General features: G+C 37.6%; 1 protein-coding gene across 1 annotated transcript; it reads right to left on the bottom strand.

The window, feature by feature from the left end:
- Positions 1–7,258: 7,258 nt before the first annotated feature.
- Positions 7,259–18,049, bottom strand: LOC145980909 (uncharacterized). Its single transcript, XM_083113996.1, has 5 exons — positions 17,945–18,049; positions 17,405–17,474; positions 12,818–12,977; positions 9,932–10,006; positions 7,259–7,562 (listed from the first exon to the last, which is right to left on the bottom strand). The coding sequence occupies exons 1-5, from the start codon at positions 17,949–17,951 to the stop codon at positions 7,392–7,394; spliced, it is 483 nt and encodes a 160-aa protein (XP_082970122.1). The 5' UTR covers positions 17,952–18,049; the 3' UTR covers positions 7,259–7,391.
- Between the last annotated feature and the right edge of the window lie 399 nt (positions 18,050–18,448).

The following is an 18,448-nucleotide window of genomic DNA, read 5'->3' as shown; positions in this document are numbered from 1 at the left end:
GCAATTTCAAGAATTCTGCTAGATATTTATTTTATTTGAACATATTCAACTTAATTTTAAGGACATAAGTTGTTCAAATTAAAATTTGTATCAAATTTATGAACTCAAAAGAGCACAGCAACGTGTACATATTTAAGAAACCAATTTTGTCAACTATTAATTACTTTTCATATCGCCAATTATTGTATAATATGTAAATATGAAAGAGAGCTCTTTGTACAATGTCTCTCAAAAGTTTTAGGACACCGACATTTTAAACTAGGCAACCCAAATTACGTAAGGCGCTGGTGGGTTGCGTTTAGAGTTAGGCACAATATCAGGGTTGCCATATGAACAATAGATATTTATGAAATACACGAATGGAATAAAACCAAGTATTATTGTATAAAGGGACTGCATGGGTTCGATCCCGGGTTCAGTCTCCGGGAATTTTTGGCCTGTGTATAGGGCCGGTGGCAACCCACCATCGTGAGGAAATTGGGGAGCTCCAAGTGAGTGAGCGTAATCCGGTCTCGACGTCCTACAACGGCTGGGGGTTGGTCGGGCCGACCACCCGTCCCCCTAATCTGGCTGCAGATCTCCACGCCCCCCTGGTGGCCCGCGTGGGAGGGAGGCCAGCAGTCGGTAGGTAAGCCAGGACCCAATATTGGGCTGTAGCGCTATAGGATTAGGATTATTGTATAAAACTCTAAAAAAATATCAGTATTACATTTGTCGCAAATAGGAAATACTTTCTGAAAGAAAGAAAATCGATTTTCTAGTATTTCATCGCTGATGAGTCTATACAAATGAAAAGAGGAGAGAGAAAAAGAAAAGGGACAACAAATGAGAGGAGAAAAGAGAGAGCGAAGGGGGAAGAGGAAAAGTAAAGGAGGGAAGAAAAGATAGGACAGATTTGGATAGGAGAAGTAATGAGGAGAAAGATGCGAGGAGAGATGAAGAAAATGGCGCAAAGAGGAGAAGAAAAGAGGGAAATAGATGGGAACAGAGGAGAAGTGGAGGTTTGAGAGCAGAGGAGGAGACGAGAAGAGGGGAGTTGAGAGTAGAGGAAAGAGAGAACATGAGAAGAACGAAAAGAAGAGGAGAAGAGTGCAGTGGAGTCGGAAATCTAAGACAGGAGAGGAGATAAGAGGAGTGGAGAAAATTGGATGGAGACAAGAGGCGAGAACAGGAGGGAAGGCGATATGACACAGCAGAGGAGAAGAAGGGGAGAGAAGAAGGAGAAGGAGAGGACAAGGAGAGAAGAGAAAGGAGGCGAGAGGAAAGATGAGGTATTTGTAGAAAATATCGTCTCAGCGTCAAGAATTGATGCATTGATCAAAAAACATGAAACATTCAATAATATTTTAAAATGGATTGAAGAATGTATTAGATCGGGGCGAAATGCCTTTTGGCTGAGTTCACAGTGAGATAAAATCTTTCATGTAAGATCTTTGATTCTACCTGCGATTATACCACCAAAAACATGAATGTAATTTTCATATTTATAAGAATTATCCAATTTTTCTCCACTTCTCAGTTCGTTGAAATTGGACAATTTGCCTACAATTATCTCTGCCGTTGACTGTACATAACTTTAGAAATAATTGTAAATAGAAGCATCTACAGTAAGAACAATCGAATTAAAATACATAGCTACTTCTGTACTTTTTGTACAAGGGCACATATTGTGTAACTCGCTACGTACAGGAAAGTATTAGCTTTCTTATCCATCGATGCCAAGTTTCTCGGTGCTTTGCCTAAACCTAAAAGCGAAACAAAATTATATAACCAGAATGGTGGGGGGGAGAAACTCTAGCATCATTCGATAAATGACAGTTCCCCTATTTTATTTTATTTTTATTTTCATTTATTTATTTTATTTTTTTGTCTTCAGCCTGTCTGTCGACTTGGCAGTCAATTTTAGGTGACCGTAAGCATTATGCACCTCATTGATTAGAAAATATGACATCACATGAGCTACAAATTTTCTTCATCATGTTTCAGAGATCAAAAACATGGGAAAAAATACAAAAAGTATGTTGTTTTATGTAAAGTAAATTATCAAATATGTAAAATATACAATATCCTGGCAAATATGTAAAAATATGTAACATAAAACTTATGCAAAATCATGTCAGTTATATAATTCGTTGACATTTTCCTGTTCAAGATATGTATCTAGAAAGGAATAGAATATGTAACTACATACAAATCCGAGCTTACATTTCAATCACTAAGATATATTGATTTAACGATTTAAATTTCAACCCGCGTTGTACGTACGTAGTATAAAATCTACATTTATGTTAGTTCGGTTAGTAAAAGAAATGTTTTGAAGTTCAGCATGTGTGTTTAGTTAGATGTTAGACTAGAGTAAATTAGTTTTTAAATTATATATTTACTTTTCTAGAATGAAGTATTTTTAATTTGTTTAAGCAAGCGTAAAGAGGGCTTCTTAAGTTACTCGATGTTAGCAAAACTATGATTATAAACTGGATACACACCCCTACAAGTAGTTCTGCCGGCGCCCCATGTTTATGGGTCCCATGAAGTGTAATATCCTTCAAGGTGGGTCACGGACTGAAAAAGGTTGAAAACCACTGGTCTATAGTGTACCCGAATTTTCCTTACCATAATATCGTGTTCACAACTCGTTTAACATTACGTGTCCCTCTGTTACTTTGTTTCAGATTTTATAGAAATAATTTGTAAGAAGTTAATAGTCTGGGCGTCCTTGAAAAAGTTCTTATATTGACAAGTAAACTTTGACCATATTTTCACGAAGCACTCCTATCTTCTTCACAATGGAATCCTCCGATGGCCACTGAATTTTCATTCAATGCAGTGACAAAAAGTTCTTTCGGAGATTGAAAAGAACAGATAAGTTATGACTCTTTCGGTACAAGCCAGTTCTGGTGTGAGGTGATTGGTGTATATTGGGCAATGACTTTCTAGAATTGAAGTTGGCAGCATCTTCACTCTTACAGAAAAAAATTAAAATATTCTACCGTTAAAATTTCAGTCTCCCTGTTAAATAACAAACAATCGTTTTTTTAAATTTTAAGTTTGAATATTTTATCAAATATAAAGATAAATAATGTTTTTAAATTAGAGTTGCGTGCACTCATTTTTAAAACTGAATCATTAAAATTATAATTAATTAGGGTAACTCTGTAATGTCAGTTAATACTTTAAAAACTGCCATGGTAATTTTTACGGTAGTTGGATGGTTGTATACGTTGCTTTTGTCTGGGAAGAAAGGTTCCGGTACTCTTCAACTTGGTTTGTTATTGTGTTCATGAAAAGAACCCATAGGCGTCCCTTAACTCTCTCTTTCTGCTTGTTATTTTTTAAATTTCTCTTCTCTTTCTCTCTCGCTTTTCTATCTTCTCTCTGCCTCTATTCCTCTCTGGCTTATCTATTTATTACCCTTATCTATCTTTCTCTCTCTCTCTCTCTCTCTCTCTCTCTCTTTCTCTCTCTCTTTCTCTCTCTCTCTGCTAGTCTAGTACATTGTCTCGCTTCTTTATTTCTTTCTTTTTCTGTCTCTCACTTATGTTTCCCTTCTTCTTTCCATTTCACACCTGGATGGCTTCTTTAATTTTCTACAACTCTTTTTCTTATCTCCCTGAAAACGTTTCATTCTTATGATGATATGTAAACGTGATGTCGATTTTGACACCCCTTTGGAACATTTTCTTAAGACATAGTAGTACTCAAAATAGTGTAGTGTGTTCATAAATGATTGTGTACTCACGTGCACGCGTGTTCACGCACATTGTTTTGTTAAAATAACGCGTTATTAGTTATTATTCTCACCGATAAAAAGGTGCCGGTACGGCGTACCGTTGCGTACCGCCAGAGGAAGAAGCACTGGTTGTAAAAATTGACGGCATCATTTTGTACAGCGAATTTCCAAGGGGATAGATTTGTACTTAATTTTGTTTTCGTGAACCTGCTCTTGTGTCTCTGTGTGATGTACTACTTGTTTTTGCTTGCAGGAACGAAAGATGTGCAATCATCTTTCTCAAAATTTTATTTGTAGACAATACAAAGTAGGAGCTGTTACCTTCTCAGTTTTTCAGGAGCCGACCGAAGATAGAGGCAAATACCCCACCCCTGATCCCGACAACCCTTCCTTCTTCTGACCCGGCTCTCTCAGAAGTTCCATCTTGTATTTGTGTTCAATTAGAGCTACTCACGAACTTTCGCTAGCTCTCCTGCTCATGGGAGGAACAGTCAAACACCTCTCTGCACATTGCCGTCAGCCTCTGGTCACTTGGCTGCGGAACCAGGAGAAACAGCAGGAAAATGTCTGTACACAATCATTTTGATTCCATTGGTAGAAGCCGACCTCTGTGGCGGAATGGTTTGCACAGCGCGCTACGACTCCAGGGGCCTTGGGTTCGAATCCCAGCCTGGGCATATGTTTCCTTTGTGAGTGTCCCTCCATCAATTTCAATATCAATTTTTCGAAAAACTCAATTTCGAAACAAAATCAATCGATCAATTTATTGGTACAAACCCACTCATGGAGAATCAGAACACTAAGGGAGCTTCCGTTGATTGATTGATTTTTTTGATTTTACTTCTCTTTTTTCCAGCTTTGGATAATGGAGAAGATGCGGATGAGTGATGATATGATGAAGGGACACTCACAAAGAATGCCCATGCCAAGGCCGGGATTCGAACCCGGCCTGGGCAAAGGGAGCTTTCGGAATAAAGTTTTACCGTTACTTATATACTTTCGTTTTGATTGATTGGTTTCATTTATTTTACTTTGCTTTTTCTATCAGTCTTGGCTAATCGATAAGATGAGGACGAGTGATGATGATGAAGTTGGTGAAGGGACACTCACAAAGAACATCGATGGTCAGGCCTGGATTTGAACCCGGGACCCCTGGCGTCGCAGCACGAGGATATACAACGGGGAAACTGTTTTTCGCTTGTCGAATACTACGAATTTTTCATGATCATGCTTTGAACAAATAATTCATGATATTCAGAAGCATGTGTTGCACACATTGCTTCTGAAGAAATAATTATATCTCCAGGAGGATAAACTTGATTGATTTGCTTTACTTTACTTCGCTTCTTGCGCCGCTTTTGGCTAATTTGCGAAGATGGGGATGAGCAATGATATGATGAAATTGATGAATGGACACTCACAAACATCCATGCCCAGGTTGAGATTCGAACCCGGAAACCCTGGCGTCGTAGCGCGATGTGCTAACCACTCCGCCACGGGGGCCGGCTCTACCCTCCCGTGTTGACTTCAGTATCCTCTATCGAGGGTCAGTAGCGCATTAAAGATTTTTTTTTAAAATTCTGACGGGCAAAAAATAAATGCCAGGGGAACAGTGAATCTGTACCTCATGGTTGCATACCTGCGGAATAGCAAAGGCGATTTCTCGAAGAAGAGTCGTGACTAGGGCTGAGTGGATACCGATGCTAATATACCACGGGTATCGGTATCGGAAAGTATCGGTAACATTTTATTTACCGATACCAGCCGATACTTATCCGGCACTTTGACCGTTCACGAGGTCCGCAAAGATGCTGTGCAACACTTTCGTGGAGTCTAATTATCCTGGAAGTTATGCAAAATTCGAGTTTCCCTTGATTTTGTACCAATATTATGTGGAAAAAACTATATTTTGTTCAAATATAACAGGTATTTTTAAATTCTGACGTAAGTTTTAAATATTTTAAAGCAAAACTCTGGTTAACTGATGCTTATAACTGACTCACCCACTAATATTTATTAATATTTTGAACAAGTTCTAATCGTTTCAGTTTTCAAGCATCGGTATCGGTATCGGTGAGAACCGGTATCGTTATGGGTATCGGTTGAAAGTGGTATAGGATCATCATCCATAGTAGTCTTGACGGTGAAACGACCAGCTGGATTTATTAAATTTGGGATCCCGGGCTATACTTTGTTTTGGACCCTGCCGACATTATTGTTATTATTATTATTATTATTATTTACAGTTTTGTTATCATGGTATTTCACTTCCATTAATTGCATACTCTGTGTTAATAAACTTGTAAGCTTTAAAATATAGACATGTATTCTTGGTTTTGGATTTTTAACCACTGTTATTTTAAAAAAAAATTACCACCGTTTCGGAGGCTGAATCTGCCTCCGTCTTCAGGGTAGCGTGTAGTCTGTTAAATCATATGGTGTCTATAAATGGTTGCCTTGCAGCATTATTCTCGGTGGCCTAGGCTCCACTTCGTCTGTCGGTCACAAGGACCTCTGTATACATGCAGTTGCCAGGGAGGATTATCAGTGGCCCAGGCTCCACTTCGTCAGGTGTCCACGTCAGGACCTATTTTTATATGTAGGTTGCCAAGGAGGATTATGTTGCGGTGGCCCAGGCTCCACCTTGTCAAAGGATCACACACTAATGGAAAAGAAACCGACACTATATTACGGTAACCTCACTGGCAGCGAACTGAGAAACAAGGATGTTGATTTCAACCTCCAATTGGCCTCCCCGATGGCATAGTGGTAACGTCGCTGCCTTGTAATCAAGGGGTCCCGGTTTCGATACCCGGTGGAGGCACATAGCACAGTGGTTCATATCCCACTTTAAACTGTAGGTCCAGTCCGGATTAGCCTTTCTGTGCATAAAGTGGACACAAAACAACAATTCATTCATTAAACCCCAATTTTCCTCCACTTGAAATTTAATTATTAGCATTCAAAATATTTACATTCGTTTCTTCGAGGAACAATTCCTTGCATTAGAGCACTGTTGCTTGACCTCTGAAAATATGGTTCTGTTGATGTAAGAAGTTATTCAGACGCTAGAAACTCCTTCCTTCTACCTTCTATCATGGAATAAGAAAGTGAAAGGACTTGCCATGTTGTCTTATTTTGCTATTATCACAATATTAAGGACCTTTATTTGTCGCTGGTGTTAGTCACATCTGCCGCTTCAGCGCCTCTTTTTGTTTTCGGACTCCCTGGACTTGGGACTCCTAGACAACAGCCTAGGATGGCCTAGTGGCAACTTCCCCCTGGAAACGAGACCGGACCGAGCAATATGTTAATATGAGAGGTTGTTCATAATGATGTTTTCTTGGATCTATGAAATTCTTCACGGTGTGGTATAGCTACACCCTGTATGAGTGAAGATATAAACATTTTCACGTCTTTCATCTACGTAATATGAAAATAGAATTGATTACATGTTATTAATACTTTACCATCTTTGAAAATCTTATTCCTGTGATATTATTATGTACGATTACAATTAAACTATAATTGGAATAACAAAGTTTATTTTTTATTTCTTGCAAAAAATACAACACATAGGTAGAATCAATAATATTGGATTATAAAATTACCATACACGAACAAAATAGCGGTTCAGCGAATGTTCGATATACAAACGAACCTACGTTTCTGGAAAGTGCAGGAAATACGTAGGAACTTGTAGCTCCTTCTCTGGTTCAGGATCACAGAGAGCAAGCGTCTGATTTTCGCAGCAAAAGTCGATGCTTTCTGACTTGCCAAGGTATTGCCAACCCAATCTACAATAATTTTTAAACAGCATGCCCTGCCAAAACTAATAAGAAACACATTATCATTACTTTATAATATAGTTGTAAAGTTATTAAAACTTTCTTGCATATAATAAAGAAATTACAAATATATCTAGCTGGCACATATCTAGATTTTTTCAATTTGAACTCCAAAAAGACACGAAAAAGTTCAAATTATCCAAAATTCGAATTAACAAGAACATGTATGAGATGATTTCAAGGAGAATAAACATAGTTCGAATTAAAAAGAGTCCGGAGAGGATCCGAACCATGTGTCTCAGAAATATTAAAAATAATATAAACGTTTAAATTAAAATAATTATAGTATAATTATAATAAACTAAATTTTAAAATAATATTAATTAAAATATGTATCTTAATTAATATTGTATTTTTATTATTACGTTAATAAGTATAAAGACAGTACAGGAACAAATATACAGAGTGAGCCAAAAATAGGTGGACAATAAATGATAACATTTATTGGTCCTAAAACACCAGAACTTGAAATACCACCCCAAACAGTGACAGCAGTGTTGCTTTAATGTTAAATGCATGTTCTCACTATACCAGTAAACACAATTATGCCCAGTGGCGCAGGAACTGGGGTACATTGTAACCCCAAATTTTCTTTTACTATTTTTTACTTATTCATGTAATAATAACAATACAATATTAATTAATGAACATATTTAATTAATTAATATATTAATTTAATTAAATATAAGTATCCTTATTATTATTATTATTACTATTATTATTATTATTATTATTATTATTATTATTATTATTATTATTATTATTGCGACACTTAGTTGGACTCCCCGAAATGTATTTCTAGATATGTACCTGCTAAGTATACGCACCTGTGAAGTAGTATGTATATATATATATATATGGGAGGCTGAATTTTGTACCCCCCAAATGAAAAACATTCTTGCGCCACTGATTATGTCTGTTAATATGACCGGATAATTTGAAAGATGCTTCACCACCTATTGTCCACTTACTTTTGGTTCACTCTGTGTATATATAAAAACACATATTCATTATCTCGCTTACATCGCCAAACTTTATATGAGAAAATGAAATAAAATATATAAGGAAATGGAAAGGGATGTTATGTCCAGTTAATGAAAAGTTAAGTTCTTGATTAATATATTACGCACAAAATTAAAAGAAGCAATGTGCGTAAATATTTTTAGATAGTGTCAATTCAATGGCGCACTGTCAACATAATCCTTACCTTCCAATACGATCAGAGGAAAAAAATAACCAGCGATTAAACAACAAATAATAAACTATTCCATTTTCTTTACATTAGTGCTTAGTAAGTCTTTTGGGGAGGCTACGACCACCTGGACCCCCCTAAATACATCCTTGATATCAAGCCAGTTATTTATTTTAAAATGAACATAACATTGTAATAAAATAGTAATAACTTCATGCATTTTTCATGGCAGAGCTACATTCGTACCTAATAAGTGAAATTCTTAAGGTGATATTTTTAAGTAAAGATCTGGAAACACATTGAGTAATTTGGTTTGAATTGAATTAAGTTATTTTATGGTGTTTTTCTGCATCTTTTTGTTCATTACTATTCACGAACATTGAGAATATGGAAACGAATTATAAAAATATTTATCAATAGCAATTAGTGAATGCAAATCAATTTATACGCAACAATCTCTCCGTAGTTAAATGTATCTATAAAAATCAATTTGGTGTCATTTGATACTTTCAGTTAGTTTACCAAAACGTAATGTTAAGCCCCTATCACACGGAACTGGATTTCTAGTTGGAATGCCCTAGTTGGCGATGAACTGACTCTCTAGGTAGAAAGCATGGCCGCCTGGCTGACTGCTTGACTGGTTTTGAGGAATAGGACATGTTCTAATTCCTACTAACTTTATCGACTAGATTCTGTGGAACAGACAATCAGAGCAAAGTTTGGCCATGTGAAGATAATCTGTGAGTTTGCAAAGTAACCTTTTTTGTCTGTGGTTTCCGAGTGCATACAGCACGAAAGGCATGTTTCCAATTGAAAGAGCTAAAATATTCTTCCATACGTGTATAGTTAACGTTGTAAAGTATGTATTTTATCAGCGCCGTTCTTCTCCACCTAAAACCATTTAAAACGAAGCGATATTCCTCTCGGTTGAATAGTTATCGTATTTTAAAAATTTGAAGTGATACGTTGTTTATATCTCGCGCGGCCGCCATTATGGGAACGAAAGACTATCGGCAAGTACCGTATTACAAGTACCGTGTGAGGCGAAAACTAGCAAAGGGATAGCCAGTCCAGCGTCAACTAGAGCATTCCTACTGGATATCCAGTTCCGTGTGATTCAGGCTTTAGAAATCATTGTAAATTTGAAAACTAATTATTTACCAAGGATTCTTTTTCGGTTCCATTCATACTGGCACATGCTTCCGTCTGTTCCTTTTCAAACAGGGCCACGCCTTCCTGGAACGAAAAATTCAATAAAATTATTTACAACCTTCTGGTGTAACATTGATATCATTTATTTATCCACTCATTACTAATATACAATCGGCAGATTTTTCATGGAAAGTACCTAGATTTTTTCAAAGGCTTAATTTGAAGTACTTTCTCCATTAAATTTGCATTTGAACACCCCTTAAAATATATTTCGACAACCCTTGACAACCCCTGGTTACTATCATCATTGGCTGGGTTGTTATAGCGAGTGTTTCTTCCTGTACCAGCAGCTTTTTTCATAAGTGAGAATAATACTAATAATTGTAATTTCGAAATAGATATGCCTCAGTATTTTCAGTAGCTCTTATCTTTAAATCATCGTTTTGAGTCAGTATAGCTACTTATGAAGAGTACCGGAATCTTTCTTCACATATAAAACACTGATTATACCTAACAATAAACAAAACGTAGTGATTAAGTCACATCGACCTTCGATCTCTCCACCAAAAGATCCAGGTTATATTTCCGTCCTGGGCAGGGGTGTTCATTTGAATGTCCCTTCATCAATTTCATCAAATCATCACTCATCCTCGTCGTCGCTATTAGCCAAAAGCGAAAGAAAACCAAGCGGCGGCTGGTGGCTCTGAATTAGGTGAAGAGCTAGTAGGACGAAATGAGGTAATAGCGAAAATTAGATCAGTAGCTATACATACCGGGTGGTTATAATTAAACTGACGATGTTCAGAGTGGTACAGCACGGGCTGTAATGAGCGTAGGAGTCTGAAACTTCGTAGATATGCTAATGAAGTAATTCGCTCGCGAATTATGAAAAAAAAAAGGTTCCAATTCTCGCCACCAGGTTAAAATTTGGCGCTGTAAGCAGTCAAAACGTGAAATGGGTACAGGAAAAGGGCAGGAAAGATCAAACACACGATAACAGAAATTCTGGCGCGTTTATTAGGAACTATGGTTACCAAAAACTGTTCAATATGACCTCCCAACTCAGCAACATGCTGCATCCGTAACACGGCATGGTCGACAGTTGCTCGCAGCATGTCTGCTGAAATCTGAGAGACATGTCGTTGTATGCTAGTCTTCAGAGACCGGATACACGATCTTTTAAATATCCCCACAACCAGAAGTCACATGAATTTAGGTCGGGGGATCTGGAAAGCCACGCATCTGGAAATTGCCTAGAGATGATGCGGTCATTAGTGAAGGTTTCTCGCAGCAAATCTTTCACGAGCGACATGTGGTGTTGCTCCATCTTGCATGAAAATGGTAGTGTGGTGACAATTCCGTTCTTGCAAAGCTGGAATCACGTGTTGCACAAAGAGGTCCCCATAACGTTCAGATGTCACTGTACACCTAACAGGCCCTCGAGGTGTCATCTCCTCAAAGAAAAACGGACCAAGAATGAAGGAGCTAGTGAACCCACACCAAACAGTTACGTAAACTGAGTGCAATGGTTGTTTCTGCACAACATGTGGATGAGTGGAACCCCATATGCTACAGTTCTGTGTATTCACTGCACCGTCCAGAGTAAAATGCGCCTCGTCAGTTCACATAATATTCCCCGGCCACATGGCATCCACTTCCATGCGTGCCAAAAACCGATGGGCAAACTCACGGCGTTGTGGAATATCTTGGGGTTTCAATTGGTGCACAGTATGAATCTTGTAGGGATAGCAGTGTAAAATGCACCGCAAAACCTTGCGAACTGTTGACCAGGGGAGAGACAATTCACGTGTCACAGCTCTAGCACTGGTTGCAGAAGTTGAGGCATGTGATGCACGGTCAGCTACAGCTACCTTGTCCACAACTTCCACAACTTCCTCTCCCTGGTGTGACATCAATTCACCTGTTTTCTCAAATTTCTTCATCATGTTCTTCGGCCCATTAATATTGACATGGGTCCTCTTTTCAGCCCTTTCTGTCGGCGATATTCCCGCAATGCAGTATTGCCATTGCTTCCATTCTGGTAAAACAACTTCACTAGCAGTGCACGGCCTCTCTTCGCAATAGCCATTGCGTTTTACACGGAAAAATTCAACCTTTTAATTTTCAACGAACATCCACATCACAAATGTAATCATCAACAAGCGTCACCAACAACAACCGAGGTGCTCACACAACGGTTAGGCAATGCCACCGACGTCGGAATAACATACTGACGTCAGAGTTACGGAAAATTCCACGTACTGACTGCTTGCAGCGCCATATTTTAACCTGGTGGCGATAATTGGAACTTTTTTTTTTTTGCATTACTTCATTAGCATATCTACGAGGTTTCAGACTCCTACGCTCATTACAGCCCGTGCTGTACCACTCTGAACACCGTCAGTTTAATTATAACTACCTGGTACTTATTAGAAAATGGGGTTTCTAATGAAACACACACTAGCTCTTCGCCTAATTCAGAGCCACCAGCCGCCACTGACAAAACAGGCATGAAATTTTGAAAAGAACTGCAACATACATACAATATGAAGTGATCTATAATTTTTGTGTGTCAATCTTCAAGATAGCCAGATGTGACACATGTTCTATACCATCATTGTACATGGTTACTTTTTGAAACTTCATATCTCCTCAGTCGAACGTTTGATTTACACAGAAGAATTCTCTTGCTACGCTTGATGTCCCATTGGACTATAGCTACAGACTTTCGTCAGAAAGTACTAAAGTCGTTAATTTAACTGAAAAGACTAATTTATCATTCAAACATATATATTTCTAGCTCATATATAAATGACTTAGCCCTGATAAAGGGTTAAAATCACTATTTCAATCTTAGAGTAGTTACTTCAAAACCTTCCACAAAAGAATGCTTACCTCATTCAAACAGACTTTAGTGCAATTGGTAATATTCAAGATGCTGCATGGGGTCTTGTAGTTGATGGTCGTTGAAATCAAAGGTTGGCCTTCCGGTCTGTTCCGATTGTCTACCTGACTTTCACTGAAGATGGCGCAAGTGCAAGTCGACTCCATAGACCTTGAAACAACAATATAAGGTGTAAAAATCTTCAATAGGTGAAAACACTGAACTATTTAAAACAGCCGTTCTAACAAAGTAAGTTCTCGACTAGCCTTTTTAGTGCAGAAGTCTTTGAGGGTAGGGGCTCCAGGCCTGATTTTTTATGTTACCGCCCCAGCTCTTTGATGATAGTTGGAACTCGATTTGAATGTTAATTAGCGTACAATTATCTAGAGAACCAGGAAAGCAATGATGGGAGTCGTTTAGCTGACCAGACATTAAATTGGACGGGATACTTGGCTTTAATTTGTTCAACAGTACGAAATGGCAGTTCGAAAACATCAGGAAACTTTTTAATACAAAGTTTGGACTCTACCTAAACTGATCCCGAAAAAATGTTCCTAGACCGTATTTAAATTGACCCGGAAAATAGGTTCCTGGACGGTATTTAAATTGATCGAAAAAAAGGTTCCTGGACCAAATTGAAATACTTTACAGATAAAAAGATTCCTTACGGTCCAGAACCCATTTACACTTGCTGATTTTCTCTCCTGGACCAGAATTGAATTTATTTAAAATTCCTGGACCTTTAACAACCCTGGCGACGATGAGGATTGATGAATGGACACTCACAAAGAACACCCATACCCAGGGCCGGATTAAGACGAAATTCGGCCTGATGCTTGAAATCCTCGGTGAACAATAAACACAATGACGTTATAGTTACGTCACAACGCAAAGAATAATAGTAACTGTATGTTGTCTGTATGGTCTGTATGGTTGTCTGCAGCCTAAATTCAACTTGAAAGTCAACTTTATTGAGCTTTTGGCCCTGTAAAACAAACTCTGTCCATCTAATAAATGCATAGCTATCACAATTGACACCTTCACCTTCCTTGGGAAATCCAAAATCTTCAGTTAACATGTTTAAAGTCCAAGAATTTCCAATTAGGAACGGTTCTAAATAAACCCTTTCAAGACAGACTGTCGACTAATTCAAAGCGCCTAAAAGAAAAGAAAGAAGGGAAAGGAAAGAAGGAGCGGTGGAACATTCTTGTCTGCAATTATTTTATCGCAATCATACAAACAAGAATACAGCAGTGAGTGATGTTATAATAATTTATATTCGACAAACAATCACAAAGTATACTATTGACTGTTTATCTTGAATGGTAGTTTAGATAAACAAAATGAAAACGCATTTATGTATCAGTAGAAATGATATTGTATGAAATTGTTTTATGTTATTACGATTATGAAGTTACCCTTGTGTCTCGGATTACATTTATAGTACAGAGAAAATACATCACACTAATTCTTGAAGTTTTCCAGGCTGCGAATGATCAAGAGGTTTTCTCAGGATATCAACCACGTGATTTCCGGATAGGCTTCCGAGATGTCGAGAGCGTACTAACATCACTCTCATATTCACGGATTGAAGTGCAGAGATGTGCAGAAATGCACACGAAGGTATTTTGTGTGATTTGTAATCTGGAACAAAACATTCCACGCGTTACAACCGACAGACGTTTGTCTTCAGCTTACTATTTTGGGACAGCTAAACCACACTAGACATACAGAGTATAATGTAACATAGGAGGCAATTATTTCTCTGTCTTCTCACATTGACAATTTTATTGCCTTTTTTGGAGTTATTTGGCCACAGAATCGGATCATATTATTGAAGTCGTATCTCACGTGATGACTTGGTTCAGTATGCTGATCAGATTTTCTGACAAAAGCAGGACAGCCTACCCAAGATTAGTAATTTTCTATCTTTTATATCTTCTTCCTTCCTCATCCTGTATAAAGCATACGAGCACATACCACAAATATGTAAGAGAACTATTTGTTAATTGAATTTGTTTTGCAATTGAATTTCTGTCACGAACAGCTGCAAAGAAACAAAGGCTTTCTTTTTTAAAGATTACAATTAATATTTTTTATTTGATTAGGAAACTAAAAATGACTTCAGTATTCTCATGCAGTACACAAGAGATTCTAAACACTCTCTAAAACATACTACTGCTCTTTGCAATGTATTATTTCCACAATCAAGACACAAAATTAAGGGCATGCTCAAGTAAAATTACATTTCTGTGATTATCAAGTGCATTACGGGGTCAACGTCAAGTTTAGATTTGCCGGTTATCCAAATATTATTAATTTTGAAAATATTCTTTCAGTTGGTGGAATGTGCCTGAAATTGAATGCCATGACTTAAATCGTGAACGTGTTTTGTTTCTTTAATTAAAATTTTAGTTTACAATTTACTTCATCAAACCAACCTGTGTTCTTCTCTCTTGCTTATTTATAGTAATAACTAAAAGCACATTGGGAGCATAAAAAAACCTTTCACTGTTCAATAGTCAGTCACTGTTTTCTGCAGTTTTCAATGCAACATTCAGGCTTTCTGATCGTGCGTCTTAATCTTCACATCGGGTATCCATTTATTTTAATATAATTTATGAGTTGGTTTAAGTGAAATTCTCCATTTTTATTCTTTCAATATATGATACCAATATCACATTGCAAACGGTTATTAATGGTTTCAATGTCATTTGCTGGGTAAAATAAATTTCGTATTACTTTGGATTCAAACATGCAAACGAAAGTATCAAAGTATTGATTTAGACAGCACTCACGAATTTGAAACGTGGAAAGGTAATCATTTTACGGGGAATGTGAAAGTTGGTGTGTGTTGACAGAATGTAGCTACTGCCATATTAGCACTGACAACTAGGAAGCGATCTCAATGATAACATGGCTGCTTTTCGCTAATAAATAACTGTGTTTTTTCAACACATACACAAATACATCGTCGCTTCGGAACATCAAATTTTCATCTTTGCTGCTTTCAGATTACCAACATACGAAGTGGCATGCAATTCAAAAGGTTTTGAAGAAACCTCAGTTTTATAAATAAGGTTGGATGAAATTAGACAAAAAAAGTTACCTTCATCTGAGCTCGAACTCAGGTTGACCGCATGCTAGTCCGACACGATAACCTACACTCCAAACGAGACAATACGAAACTTTTTTACAAGTAGTCGACTCAAACGAAAGTTTATTTTCAGATTGCAAATTCCCAAGGTATAACATGCCTAGGCAGGTGTGTCTTGCATTTTCTGTACTTTTGTTATTTGAGTCGCTTTGGTCTCTCCCTAGGTTAATCACGGCAATAATGAGGAATGTTTTTAGACGAAGATGATAAATAGACACACAGGAATAATCACCCTCGCCAAAAAGCCAGAACTTGAGCCTGGAACCTTCGATGTGAGGTGTGTTTCTGGATCTAACTATATCTGTGTGATCTCGTTAGGTTCATGGTATTTCGTGAGTTGATATGAAGAAAGTAAATAAATAAGACAAGTGGCTGGAAGGGACTGGAGAATCGTAGATATGGAACCATTGAGAAGATATCCTTCTATATCCCCTTGTGATAGAGATTCCATTAGAAGAATGAAAGTACAAATTAAATTCGTCAAAATGCCTTGAAAACAATACTGTATAATATACTTCTTCACTAATAGAAAATAATTTTAAAAAATTGTCCTTGGTGGGAATCGAACCTACCTCTCGCTAATGAAAGAAAGCTCTGTTCGCTAACCAACTCTCTATCAATAACACTACATTCAATTTTTTTCAGTCAGTCTGTTTCCTTCCTCAACACCTGAAGAAGAAAACGCATCTTAATTTCTCTCATAATTGTTTCATTGTCTATTAATAGAAACCACGTACGCTATGTCAAAAATAGATGCATTCTTTCTGTGAAAAATCCCATGTTTTGCACATCATGCATCTCCATTTACTTTTATTTGGACATTCACTTGGAAGTTAAAACTTAGCTTTGTGTGTTTGTTTTCACGTGCATGTGTGTTAGAAGGATGGTGTGCACGTGTGGTCGATGTTGTTCTATGTATTATTTTCGTTCAAAGCATTACTATAATTGTAAAATATAGAATTTACTGTAATGCAAGGAATGAAAACATAAACCCAGTCCGTCAGGTTCGTTCCCAAACAACATTAAATAAAGGAACAAAACGTGGACCGAATATTATTCCATGTCGAGAACACGAGACAATACTTCCGACAATCTTCATCTCGTATTTCTCTTTGGCATCACTGCTCAATTTACAGAGATGTATACCCATGACCTGTATACAAGCCGCAGAATTGCAAAGTTGGTTGGGTTGTCTACTCACAAGGCGCTTGGTGGTCAGACATCGAGGGCTTGCTTCAGTGCTTCTTCAGTAGGGTCGTTACGACCCAGAAGTGTCCGTGACTGTACAAATTCAGACCTTTCGAGATTTCCAATGTGAACGATGTTCAACGGCTTTCAAAATGTTGATATTGTTGGGTCACGAATGCTCGGTTTCAATGACAATTGAATTGTGTAAGGACGGCTTTAGACAGATCGAAAAAGAGTTAGATAAACAACTTACTTCCAGACATTCTTTGAATCGGTGCCCTGGCTTGCCACCAGGCAAATGAGGATGAGCGCCATGAGACTTCCTGCAAGAAAGGACAGAAATAAATTATAATATATTTTTTTACAAAATCAGGGTTACATGCAACGCTGATTAACATGCCATGTGGAACATTTACTAGGTGAGTAAATGTTTTAAGTCCAGTTATGCACAGTAAGGCTAATCGGAACTGGACCTACGGTTTAAAGTTGGATCCGAACCACTATGTGCCTCCACCGGGTATCGAACCCGGGGCTCCTTGATTACAAGACGACGACGCTATCACTACGCCATCGAGGAGACTCACCAATTATTGAATCGTGTATGGACGGCTTTAGATTAGACGCCATGTAGTTGTAGGAGTTTCAGCTAAAGCAAAGAAGTAAGCGAATATAAGAATCTTGACAGTTTCAACTGGTAGTTCCAATATCAATTGACAACATCCATTCAATATGCCGGCACACCCTTCACCTGCAAATGTTCAAAGAGACCAAGAAATAGAAAAATCATGCTTACGTGTCATTGTGGAACCAGTAAGCAGCACCTTCGATTGGACTCGATATGACTTCAGAATGAATAGTACCGCAATTATATACTCTCCTGACACGTATGGGTCAAAGGAATTTCAAGAACTGCGCATTACATTTCCAGGAATAGGTCAGTACGTCACAGCAGAACGACAATAACATGAAATGGAATTCTTAGAGGCATTGTTCTTTTGTTCTATGAATTGCAATCGCAGTGTTCGGGAAATACTGTACTGTTACGTATTAGGAAAACAATGTCAACTAGAAGAAGTAAATAACATAGAAGGCAAAGAGACGCAGAAAATGCACCTAAAAGCTATTTTTCAAATTCACTTCATGTACTAATTACAATCGGAATGTATTTGTATTACCCAAAATTGCACTTGCTGTGGCTCATGGCTAGAGAACAGATCCTTTTCTTGAATAAAAATATTGCTTTTGTGAATATTCAAATGTTCATAACATATAAATCAGTTTCAATAGGATTGGATGT

The sequence above is a fragment of the Lepisma saccharinum genome, chromosome 2 (genome assembly GCF_977018435.1).
Source record: "Lepisma saccharinum chromosome 2, izLepSacc3.1, whole genome shotgun sequence".
NCBI lineage: Eukaryota > Metazoa > Arthropoda > Insecta > Zygentoma > Lepismatidae > Lepisma > Lepisma saccharinum.
This window is presented reverse-complemented; position numbering and strand designations above follow the sequence as displayed.